Source organism: Esox lucius, chromosome 17 (assembly GCF_011004845.1).
Source record: "Esox lucius isolate fEsoLuc1 chromosome 17, fEsoLuc1.pri, whole genome shotgun sequence".
NCBI classification, from domain to species: domain Eukaryota; kingdom Metazoa; phylum Chordata; class Actinopteri; order Esociformes; family Esocidae; genus Esox; species Esox lucius.
In genome coordinates, this window is record NC_047585.1 from 48,316,255 (window position 1) to 48,328,757 (window position 12,503).

The window sequence follows — 12,503 nt, forward strand, 5'->3', positions numbered from 1 at the left end:
TCTTGGTCTCTGTGTGTGGGTGTGATTGTCAAATGCTTGATCATAATTCCTAGATAGTAGCCAGTCAGATGAATCGCGTACTCCATAAATCAAAACTTACACCTTAAGACGATATCAGTTTCCCGTCCAGACTTGTGTCCCCGCCATAAAATAGGCTTCAAAATGGGCCTGAGAAGGGCTCCTCTAGGAGCTCATTCAGCCCCTTAGCTTTGGGGTCAGTTCCAGCAGTGTGGGAGGGGAGAACTGTCTCAGTTGTGGCCGAAACACATCCCCTTAGGCCCCAAGTACTTACCGGAAACTCCTTGACCATGGAGGAGCCCCTGGGGGGGATTGGATCCCCAGAACTAATATAGGTGAAGCCGGCTCTGGTATGTAGCTCTAGCAGAGTCTTATACAGTAATGTGGTCCTACCATGTAGTAATACTATCTCCCCTCTATCTGACTCTGACCAGGGGGACCCCATGGTTGGGGAAGTGTGGGGCCCGGATGCAGCAGCCCTTGGGACCCAGGAAGGGATTGAAGTTATGATGATGGGTTACAATGAATACGTCCTTATCTGAGCCCCCAGGGGGGTCCCCGTGGAGCTGTTGCTTGGGAGTGTCAGAGTGAGTTAGTGGAATCTGTCCAGGTAGAGATTCAGGTAGGGGCTTCCCCTTCTATTCCAATGGTTGAGTTGCCAGTCAAGAGTTCTAAATATACTTGCCTTGAACCAGTTAGACATCCAAATTCTAACAGGAAAATTTTGGATTGGATGCCTATTTTTAGAAAACCAATTGTCATAATTGGAGATTCAAACATTTCACGGATACCTAAGTTTGCTGATCCCGGGGTACAGGCAGATAGCTTCCCTGGTGCCACCTTCCACCATCTTAAAGAGATAGTTGAAAAGTTACTACAATATCCAACAGTAGAAAAGGTGGTACTATCGGGAGGTCTAAATAATTGCCTTTCTAAACAGCTGGCATTGACCTCCTTGGTAAATGGTTCTAAATAAGCACGACTATAAATACTGTTGAGCGTTAGAAACCGCCGGGTGGCAACATAAAAAGTTCCTCCGTCGGATGATTGATCGATAGGACTGTTCCAGACATAGGAGGCATGTCATAAGCCAGGGTGGAAGTTAACTGACCTTACAGTGGGTCAAGTTATGCCATATGCAACATTCCAGTGCCTGATAAACTGAGTTCAGTGTAATCCCTCCAAAGACGTAAAATCGAAATAAAAAGATCCTAGGGCAAGTGTGAAATAACCAAAGACGCTTGGTGCCATCACCTGATTAAAACTGAGGTCTGATAAATAACAGGAGGTAAGTTGTTCAGGTGATCCCAGAGGTAAAGAGAATTGTACCTAGAATTTCGAAACAAACAGCTGGCGGCAGGGCCTTTTCTCATAGAGCTCCACTACTGTGGAATGATCTGCCAATTAAGATTAGAAATGCAAACTCAGTGCAAACTTTCATGTGTCTACTAAAAACTAATCTCTACAGCACGGTTTATAATTAGGTGTAGCCTGGCCCGGGGGTGTGAAGGTGACCAGTAGGCTTAATACTGTCCACCCTTGCTGTCTTGCCAGGTGGGCTCTCGTCGCCACTGGGATGCCCTCCCTCCAATGCCTTTCGGGGGAAGAGTCACTGGCTTGTTGTTGACTCTCTGTTGCGCACTTGTGCAATTGGGCTGTGCAATACTCGGCCCTCATTCAGGGGGGTTGCGGTTGGTGGGTGTCCCTTTGGTTGATGCCTGGTAATGTGGGTGGATTGACTTCCTGCCTGTTGGGCCCTGTCCGGGGCCTCCCCCGGGTAGGGTCACAGTGTCGCCGGACCCCCCCGTCTCAGTTCCAAGGTGTTACGCTGCTATATTATTGTGCTGGGGGATATGAGGAATGCACTTTGTAACTTCTCAGTCTTCTGTGACAACTGCTGTTGTAAAAAGGGCTTTATAAATAAATATGATTAATTGATTGATAAAGGTTCTGTTCGTAATTTCTATGGACAGAATTTCTAGGCGCAGCCAGGGGCCGGAGGATGTCAGGTTTGGGGACCACACGATTTCGTCTCTGCTCTTTGCAGATCATGTTGTCATGTTGGCCCCTTCAAACCAGGACCTTCAGCATGCACTGGGACGGTTTGCAGCCGAGTGTGAAGCAGTCGGGATGAAAATCAGTACCTCCAAATCCGAGGCCATGGTCCTCAGTCGGAAAAGGGTGGCTTGCCCACTTCAGGTTGGTGGAGAGTGCCTGCCTCAAGTGGAGGAGTTTAAGTATCTAAGGGTCTTGTTCACGAGTGAGGGAAGGATGGAACGGGAGATTGACAGACGGATCGGTGCAGCTTCTGCAGTAATGCGGTCGATGTATCGGTCTGTCGTGGTGAAGAAAGAGCTGAGTCGCAAGGTGAAGCTCTTGATTTACCAGTCAATCTACGTTCCTACTCTCACATATGGTCATGAGCTTTGGGTCATGACCGAAAGGACAAGATCCTGGATACAGGCGGCCGAAATAAGCTTTCTCCGCAGGGTGGCTGGGCGACCCCTTAGAGATAGGGTGAAAACTTCGGTCACCCAGGAGGAGCTCAGAGTAGAGCCGCTGCTCCTCCACATCGAGAGGGGTCAGCTGAGGTGGCTTGGGCATCTGTTCCGGATGCCTCCTGAACGCCTTCCCGGGAAGGTGTTCCGGGCCCGTCCCACCGGGAGGAGACCCCGGGGAAAACCTAGGACACGCTGGAGGGACTATGTCTCCCGGCTGGCCTGGGAACGCCTCGGTGTGTCCCCGGAAGACCTGGAGGAAGTGTCTGGGGAGAGGGAAGTCTGGGCATCTCTGCTTAGACTGCTGCCCCCGCGACCCGGCCCCGGATAAGCGGAATATGATGCTATGCTATGCTATGCTATGCTAGTTTTGTCAACCACACATTACAGTTTTAGTTAGTTATCGTTTTTTTGTAATGCCTCGTTTTTTTTTTTTTTTCAGCCAACCAGGCCTGATAGGACTCCTTCTTCAGCTTGACAGCATCCCTTACTTCCGGTGTCCACCACCGGGTTCGGGGATTGCCGCCTTGACAGGCACCGGAGACCTTACGGCCACAGCTCCGAGCGGCCGCTTCGACAATGGCGGTGGAGAACATGGTCCACTCGGACTCAATATCTCCAGCCTCCCTCGGGATCCAGTCAAAGCTCTGCCGGAGGTGGGAGTTAAAGATCTCTCTGACAGGAGACTCGGCCAGACGTTCCCAGCAGACCCTTACAGTACGCTTGGGCCTGCCGAGTCTGTCCAGCTTCCTCCCCCGCCATCGGATCCAACTCACAACCAGGTGGTGATCAGTTGACAGCTCCGCCCCTCTCTTCACCCGAGTGTCCAAGACATGTGGCCGTAGGTCAGATGAAACGACAACAAAGTCGATCATCGACCTGCGGCCTAGGGTGTCCTGGTGCCACGTGCACTGATGGACACCCTTATGCTTGAACATGGTGTTCGTAATGGACCAAGTCCAATAACTGAACACCGCTCGGGTTCAGATCAGGGGGGCCGTTCCTCCCAATCACGCCCCTCCAGGTGTCACTGTCGTTGCCCACGTGGGCGTTGAAGTCCCCCAGTAGAACGATAGAGTCCCCAGTCGGAGCACTTTCCAGCACCCCTCCCAGAGACTCCAAGAAGGTCGGGTACTCTGCACTGCCGTTCGGCCCGTAGGCACAAACAACAGTGAGAGACCTATCCCCGACCCGTAGGCGCAGGGAAACGACCCTCTCGTTCACCGGGGTAAACTCCAACACATGGCGGCAGAGCTGGGGAGCTATAAGCAAACCCACACCAGCCCGCCGCCTCTCACCATGGGCAACTCCAGAGTGGTGAAGAGTCCATCCTCTCTCAAGGAGTGTGGTTCCAGAGCCCAAGCCGTGCGTAGAGGTGATCCCGACTACCTCTAGTCGGAACCTCTCAACCTCACGCACTAACTCAGGCTCCTTCCCCGCCAGCGAGGTGACATTCCACGTCCCTAGAGCTAGTTTCCGTGTCCGGGGATCGGGTTGTCTAGGCCCCCGCCTTCGACTGCCGCCCGATCCTCTCTGCACCGGCCCCTTATGGTCCCTCCTGTGGGTGGTGAGCCCACGGGAGGGCGGCCCCATGTCGCTCGTTCGGGCTGGGCCCGGCCGGGCCCCATGGGGAAAGGCCCGGCCACCAGGCGCTCGCGAACGAGTCCCAACCCCGGGCCTGGCTCCACGGTGGGGCCCCGGCTGCGCCATGCTGGGCGACGTCACAGAACACATGATTTTTTTCTTCATTAAGGGGTTTTTGAACCGCTCTTAGTCTGACCCGTCGCCTAGGACCTGTTTGCCTTGGGAGACCCTACCAGGGGCATATAGCCCCAGACAACATAGCTCCTAGGGTCACTCGGGTACTCAAACCCCTCCACCACGTTAAGGTGGCAGTTCAAGGAGAGGTACAAAACTAACTTAAATAAAATGCAATTATAGAGTAAATGTTCTTAGTTTTCGTCTTTTTCTTTCCATGGCATCATGGCAGTACCGAAAGTGGGAAGAAAGCGGCAGAGTCCTATTTGGGATTACTTAAGCAAGTGCCTTGCCGTGGAAGGTGGTAAAATATGTGGGCAATTTATGAAAGGAAAAAATCCTACAAATTTGAAAGTACATTTGAAAAGCGCGCACAAAGAGGCTAACCTAGCTTACCTCAACAAGGTAAAGGAGACCGCCGATAACCTCTCCCATGAAACAGAACCTAACCCCGTTAACGTTACAGGGCTAGGCAGCATGCCGGAGACAACCGCAGGACAGAGAACACTACAGGAGTGCTTTCACCGGCGTCCCGATAGCTGCTGGTCAGTTAATACGCAGGAACACCACAAGTGGGAGGAAGCGTTGGTTAATATTTTTATTGAAACTGGGATGTCTACACGACTGTGTGAGTCGATTGCCTTCAAAAAGTTTGCCAATGTACTCAAACCAAAGTTCAAAACACCTGGAGCTGCAAGAGTCAACAGCCTTATAGGGGCTAAGATGAATACGTCAAAGCAGAAATTAAAAGAGATAATTAAGGAAGCGAGGAAGCTGACCCTATGTGTAGATGGTTGGAGCAAGAGAGGGTTAAAATCATCTTTTACGGGTGTGTCAGCCTGTTTTTACCATCCGCCCGGAGGCCAGGTTCACCATGCCCTGCTTAACCTGCACCACTTGGAGCACCCTCACACAGGGGAGTCCATTGCTCGCTGCATTGATCAGACATTAGATGCATGGGGTATAAGAGAAGACAAGGTGCTGCTCATTGTGACAGATAACGGCTCCAACATCGTCAAGGCTGTGCGGCTTCTTAGGGATAAAAAGCGAGAGCAGAGCCTTGAGTCAGATGGTGCTGTCTCTCAGGCGCAGCCAAGAGGTGTAGGAGACGAGCAGAATGAACTGTGGATGGAGTCGTAGGGGTCAGACGAGGAGGATGAGGAGGAGACTGAGATCGGAGGCGTTGGTGAGTGTGATTATAGTGACAAATGTATTTTTTTAAATGTTAAAAATGCAGTGTTTAGGGTGGTAAATTTGCATTTTTTTCCAGTCACTTTGGTGCATTTCTCAGATCTGAATTGAAATTCTCAAAACAACTTGTTTAACTTCCCCACCATGCAGTCACTTGAGCACATAATAAAAGCAATGTTCTTATTCTTTTGAACACATCAAATGCTTTGACACATTTATGATTATGTACAGTTAATCATTGTACATAATGAGTTGCATTTCTGATTCCTGCATTATCAGTTGCTTATCATGTTGATCATAATTTATTCTACTGGTTCTCTGTTGAATAATCTTACTAAATCACTACATGCAAAATGACTTAACATCATTTTCTATACATGTCAGAAATGGATTAAGATATCCATTGTGTTTTTTATTTCTGCATCACAATGGCATGCTCTGTCAACAAATTACAGTACAAACAGTAAAAGTGTAACTGTGACGTCCAATCTTTTGCAATATATAACTTTGTACTGCTGAAATTGATATAATACATACAGAAGAAAGTGCAACCTTCTGCATTTGTAATAATTTTCATAAAAATCTTAGCCATAGTTTATATCAGAAAATACTTACAAAATACAGTGTTACAACAACATATTGACTGTTTGTAAACAATGACACAAGGACTTGTCATTCTGATGCACTGACATGTTTACATGGTCGTATCCCAAAAAACTGTAAAAACCCTTGGCGTTACCCTTGACCCTGACCTCTCCTTTGAGGAACATATAAAATATGTCTCAAGAGTTGCTTATTTTCATCTTCGAAACATCGCAAAAATTAGAAACTTTCTATCAAAAACTGATGCAGAAAAATTAATCCACGCTTTCGTTACTTCTAGATTAGATTACTGCAATGCTCTTCTCTCTGGTTATCCAAACAAATTAATAAATAAACTTCAATTAGTGCTGCACACGGCTGCTAGAATCCTAACTAGAACAAAAAATTTGAACACATTACTCCTGTCCTGGCGTCCTTACATTGGCTGCCTGTTAGGGTTAGGGCTGATTTTAAGGTTTTACTCTTAACCTATAAATCAATACATGGACTTGCTCCTACTTACCTGGCTGAAATGATCCAGCCATACATACCTACACGTAACCTTAGATCGCAAGCTGCAGGCCTTTTAATTGTACCTAGAATTTCTAAACAAACAGTTGGCGGCAGGGCATTTTCTCATAGAGCTCCACTCCTGTGGAATGATCTGCCAATTAAGGTTAGAAATGCAAACTCAGTGCAAACTTTCAAGTGTCTACTAAAAACTCATCTCTACAGCACGGTTTATAATTAGGTGTAGCCTGGCCCGGGGGCATGAAGGTGACCAGTAGGCTTGATACTGTCCACCCTTGCTGTCTTGCCAGGTGGGCTCTCGTCGCCACTGGGATGCCCTCCCTCCAATGCCTTTCGGGGGAAGAGTCACTGGCTTGTTGTTGACTCTCTGTTGCGCACTTATGCAATTTTATATTTAATGCTGAAATTATCTAATTGTTTTGTCTTTTTGCTTTGCTAAGAATTTGACCTGCCAGAAGATGGGGAGAACAAGTTCCAGAGAATGCCATGCCTGGCCCACACCCTTCAGGTCACTCTTAAAGATGCCATGAAGCACACAAGTGTTCATTCAGTCATGAAAAAAGCAAGAAAACTAGTCCACGGTGTGAGGAAATCGTCAGCGGCTAATGAAGAATTGATCAAAAGATGTGGCAAAACTCTGATCTGGGATTGTAGCACACGCTGGAACAGCACTTTTGATATGATGAAAAGACTGCTGGAGACCAGAACAGAACTAAACCAACTACTTGAGAATTTTGGCATGGACACACTTCTCACAAGCGATTGGGCTAAGCTAGCGAAACTTGTCAAGGTGCTTGAGCCTTTTGCTGTTCACACAGACCAGCTTCAGAGTGACAGTCAGTCACTCTCACAAGTAGTGCCATGCCTGCTCAACCTTGAGGCACACTTGCTGATGACTGCTGTTGGAAAGCAATTAGCTCAAGTACTGCTGAAGTCCTTGCGAGAAGGTTTTGCTGGCATTCTTAGCCCTGATTCCATACAGTTTGATGCAACACCAGCAGGTGCCTGCCTAATGGATCCAAGTGTTTTGCTGGTTCTTCAATCACCAGACACTGTGCCATTGAAGAGGGCAGCACAGTCCTTTGTGCAGAACCTGGCAGCTCAGTATCACCCAGCTGCTTCTCAGTATGATGGTGCTACTGCAAGGGCAACTCAAACTCCAACAGGAGCCCCTCTTGCTGTCCTTCAGAAATACAGCTTCCTTGCATCCCGTACAGAGGTCTACGTGTCCTACACAAATCAGCCTAGTCTGACCGATAGTCTGTTGATCGAAATGGAGAAGTATTTCTGCGAAGTGAAACAGGGAGTGTTTAATGAGACACCATTGCAGTTCTGGAGATCTAGAGAAGCTGTGTATCCAAAACTTGCCCCTGTGGCATTGGATCTCGTTAGTGCCCCTGCCTCACAAGCCTTTGTGGAGCGCATCTTGTCTTTGTGTGGACTGCTGTCATCTGGCCTGAGAAACAGAACAACTACATCTCTGGAGCAACGCGTTTCTCTCAAGATCAATAAGAAATTATTGCTTGACTGAAGTAAAACCATCTCTCTCTTTCTCACCCATGCACATTCATTCACAAACACACACACACACACACACGAGACACACGTTTATATTTTATTTTTATTTGTCATGTTCTTTTCTCAGATTAAGCCCCCTGACATTCTGACAGAAATTTCTTGTGTGACTCAAAAATGAGTTGAATACATGCGGTTCATCATGTATGTCTTCTTTAGTCTGTTGGCTATTTAGTTTTTTTTCTTGGCACACGTCACTTCCACATTTTGCATGTATTGCGGAGTGTAGACTGTTTACATATTTGTGCCCATATGTACATTTTATGTACTGGTTTTATTGTTGAATAAATATTTTCTAAAATTGTATGATGTTTTTGTTGAGTTATTATTACACAATACTTTTTCTGACCTTTTTGAATCTCGCCCCTGACAAATAGCCCATATTACAAAAAAGACTAAAACTAACACTGAAACTAAATAAAAACTAAACTAAAATTAAGCATTTTCAAAAAATAAAAACGAAACTAGCAAACCCACTTTAAAAACTAATTAAAACTAAACTGAATTTGAAAACAAAAAGTTAAAACAAAACAAATATAAAAACTAATAAAAAATGCAAAACTATAATAACCTTGCTCACAACTCAGCTCATTATATATTTTTTAATTGGTTTATGTTTTTTCGTTGCAAAGCAGTTTGCGTTCTTCAGTAACAATCACATTATTATGCTATTTTAACACTCTCCCTTAACAGAGAATAAACGGACCATCCGCCATGGACATGTTGACAATTTAACGTAATAAAGAAACAAGGAGTGTTGCTTGCTATCGCCAGCAAATTCAGGTTTCGCTGATGAGGTAGGCCTATTGCCTATCCGAGTATTTACTAAAGCTAACTTCACCGCAGTTGTATCTTTTGCGGCAATCGTTTGTGTTAATCATCTGCTATACTCGGCCCTTTCGATGTCTTCATACTTGTTTGTACTGTCTCACTGGTCACAAGTGCTGGCCAATGCCCGACCTGACTTATACGTCGTTGCAGAGGAGGGCTACTTCGGCGTTCTCTTCACACATTTCGAACTTGCAAACCGTCATTTAGCCGTTATTAACCTGTTGTCTGCTCATCAAAACGGGGACTATCTTACTACGGACACACAACTAACGTTGGCTGGTACAGAAAGTAACGGAATAGCGAAAGGTTATCCAGAAGCAGTCAGTATATTATATTAGTCCGTTTTTCGTGTTGTGTAATCATGCAATGTTTGAGAATATTAAGGGTGAGCCACGGAACAGTTGTTGAACATTTTGTTAAAGACGCCACTAAACGGACTTGTAATAACGGTTTATTATTAGGTAGTCGTCGCAACCTTAAAGTTCAACTCGCACAATATTTGAACACAGCTCAACACCATACTGGAACAACTTCATACGTGGAACATGTGCTTCCCAAATTGTAAGTTTATGTTTTTCTGTTAGTAAATCTTGTTCTGTAGATCTTGCTAAATATAGAGGGTATCCAATATAATGCTTTGTCTCTATTTGCCTCAATCATCCACTACTCTACAAATAGCCATTCAATTACATTAGCATGGGTTTGTTTGGTTTCAAGCTGATCCCTTTCCTCTACCCTGTATTTCACTTCAGGAGCAATGAAGGAAAAGGTCTGTTCTCAGGAGTGGAAGATATGCTCTTCTACACCATTACAGAAGGACAGGAAAGAGTCCCTGTATCACATTTCATCTCTGTGAGTAGGCCTTCACTATCATTTAACCCCTACAAGAAATAAGTTAACCTCAGTTATTTTTAGAATTAAAACAAATGTTTTACTCTAGCCTAATAATACATACTCTCACACACCGCTCCTAGCCCTCCTTGACACAATCTCCCTCTCTTTCTCTGTCTCTCAGAGACACACACTTCAGACATTTTTGCTGTTACTGAAATATTATCTATCACCACAGGTGCTATACTTAATTCCAGGTGACTTGGTGTTCAGTGTTTATGTGCTGCTTGAATACTGATCACTGTTGTTTCTGCAAAAATGCTCTCTCTTTCCCCACATCCTGTCCAATACAAAAAATTGTTACAATGTGTGACAAAAATGACCAGTGTGTATTAGAAAAAATGCTCTGAAAAAAGTATACTGATATATTATTCAAGGTGTACCCTTTTACTAGAAACAACAGTTAAAGACAGTATTTCCCCAAACATTTTCCCCGGGTGGGGTGGCTTGTTGTACCCTGGCATCAAAATCTAGATGCATTAAATGCTACAAACATGTTTTTAATTAACTGTAAAAACATCTTCCCTGCAAGAGACAACCCTAACCCAAATTAACATTATTTGACAATTTAACAATTTAATTCCCTAATAATAACCTAAGTCCTCCCCCTCAATTAATCCTGCTCTAAAACTGTTCCTCCCAGACTCTTAATAAAAGCTGCTAGCTAATTAGGCAACATGATTTCCAAGTACAGTATATTACTTTCTGATGCAATAAAATCATTAAAATAGGCTTTTATTAAATACAACCCTGTTTCCCAAGAAGTTGGGACGCTGCGTAAAATGGAAATAAAAACAGAATGCAGGGCTCAAAGTTAACATATTGGCCAAACGGGGCCAGTGGGTTTGATACTTCTTGGACCCAAAAACATTTTTGCTGTCCATTCTGCCTAAAGTTGTAATTTATCAGTGTCATAACGTGTAAACAAATACTTTTGTTATTTAACATGTTTAATCCTTTATGAAATGTGTTCTGGATGTATAAAATATAAAGAATATTTATTCACAAAACATCTTAAGGCTAAAAGTAGCTCCAAACCTGCTGATTTAGGAGTAACTCTTTAAAAAAAGATTCTGTGTCAGTCCTAACTTCAGAACTCCTACATTTTTGGCCTAAGAGTATTTCACAAAGCATTTTAGCACCAAAAGCAGCTCCTAAATCTAAGAAATGTTAGGAGTAGTCAAGAGGACTCCTAAGTCTCTAAGATCAAGTCACAAACAATCCTAAAAGAGCTGCTCCCAGCAATCCACCTCATAATCAGGTCGACATTTTAGAAACATTTAATGACACTGAGCTTTTAAAAAGGTATCACCTTAATCATGAAGGTATTACGATCATAGTAGAGTTATGATCATTGATGCTGTCACTTCACCAACAAACAGAAACAACCCAATAACATTGGACATCAAGGGTGTGACAACTCCACGCTACTTGGCCACAGGGAAAATGCATATATGCAGCGCAGACGAACTACGTATATCTCTGTCATCTGTCAATAAAATATTACATCAAACAATATATGCCCTCACCAGACCCCATATCGGCCGACAAATCATTTGGTTTCCTCATTCGCCAACTACAAAGAGAAAAAGCCGACTTCATGGCCATAGCTGGACCACCCAGTGTGGTTGGTGCAATAGATGGGACACATAATTCCACAAATTATTGCACCATCAAAAAATGCACATTTCTTTACGAGCTGCCAGACATGTAATAGGCTGACAATTAGCTGTACTTATCTTGACTATTCAGTGTATCATTGTTGGTTTCATGTTTAATCAGTGACATTTGGCCTACATTTTTATTTAAATATATTTATTTCAATATGGCAATGACACATCGTTCTACAGTATTGCTATGATGAATTCACTGACAGAGAGCATCCCCTATCAGCCAGTCACTGTGGGCATAGTTAAGTATGCTTGTTTGTGGAACACGACATCATCCATAGCAACGGGGTCAACCCCGCCCTTTCTCTTAGCTTAAGACTTCTCCCGAATCCTTAGTACAATTTGGTCTTAGCAGCTTTGTGAATAGGTTTTAAGAGGAAACTCTTAGCTAGGAACTTTTAGTGCTGTTGAGGAGTCCAAATAGTGGTAAGATAAAATGTTTTGTTAATATGGCCCCAGAGTTCCATCAAAGTCGACACAGGTAAATAATCTTTTGCAATGAGGTAAATTTTTTTCATTTGAGCTTGTAATGATCCTTTGCTGCCTTCTTCAGTTGAGTGACTCGTGCACGTTTTTAAATGTTTGACTGAAAAACAATACCAGACAGCCACATGTCACATCACTGCTCAATCTTAACTTTCAGCATGCAAAGTTAAGGTAGTTATTTGTGCGTTTGCCGGATTCTGAAAAAACTTGAGGATGTCGAGTTTATAAGGTGTTTATTATTTTTTTCAATCTCAAGTTTTTTTTGTTGCCCCAACAGGAACACTTTTGAAAACCATTGTCTGTAAACACACTTTGTCAATGCATCCTGAATGCTAGTTAAAACCCTACCATACATAGAAGAAACCATATACAGTGGGGAGAACAAGTATTTGATACACTGCCGATTTTGCAAGTTTTCCCATTTAAAAAGCATGTAGAAGTCTGTAATTTTTATCATAGGTACTCTTTAACG

General features: G+C 44.2%; 2 protein-coding genes across 3 annotated transcripts in view; both read left to right on the top strand.

Annotated features, from left to right (window-relative positions):
* The first annotated feature begins 5,079 nt into the window (after positions 1-5,079).
* Positions 5,080-8,453, top strand: LOC117592950 (zinc finger BED domain-containing protein 4-like). The gene is made up of 2 exons (XM_034287531.1): positions 5,080-5,460; positions 7,019-8,453. The coding sequence occupies exon 2, from the start codon at positions 7,060-7,062 to the stop codon at positions 8,107-8,109; it is 1,050 nt and encodes a 349-aa protein (XP_034143422.1). The 5' UTR covers positions 5,080-5,460; positions 7,019-7,059; the 3' UTR covers positions 8,110-8,453.
* A 483-nt stretch (positions 8,454-8,936) lies between these two features.
* gls2b (glutaminase 2b (liver, mitochondrial)) overlaps positions 8,937-12,503 on the top strand; it is a 39,254-nt gene continuing 35,687 nt past the window's right edge. Inside the window, exons 1-2 of one of the 2 annotated variants that reach the window (XM_010865845.3) lie at positions 8,937-9,545; positions 9,737-9,836. In XM_010865845.3, coding sequence (XP_010864147.1) covers positions 9,346-9,545; positions 9,737-9,836 — 300 coding nt within the window. In that variant the 5' untranslated portion in view covers positions 8,937-9,345. The remainder of the gene's footprint in view (positions 9,546-9,736; positions 9,837-12,503) is intronic. The other variant, XM_020044915.2, reaches the window with a different exon arrangement.

What these genes read in the sequence shown, in the direction of transcription:
- LOC117592950 (XM_034287531.1), top strand. Translation starts at nt 7,060, where the DNA reads ATGCCATGCCTGGCCCACACCCTTCAGGTCACTCTTAAAGATGCCATG.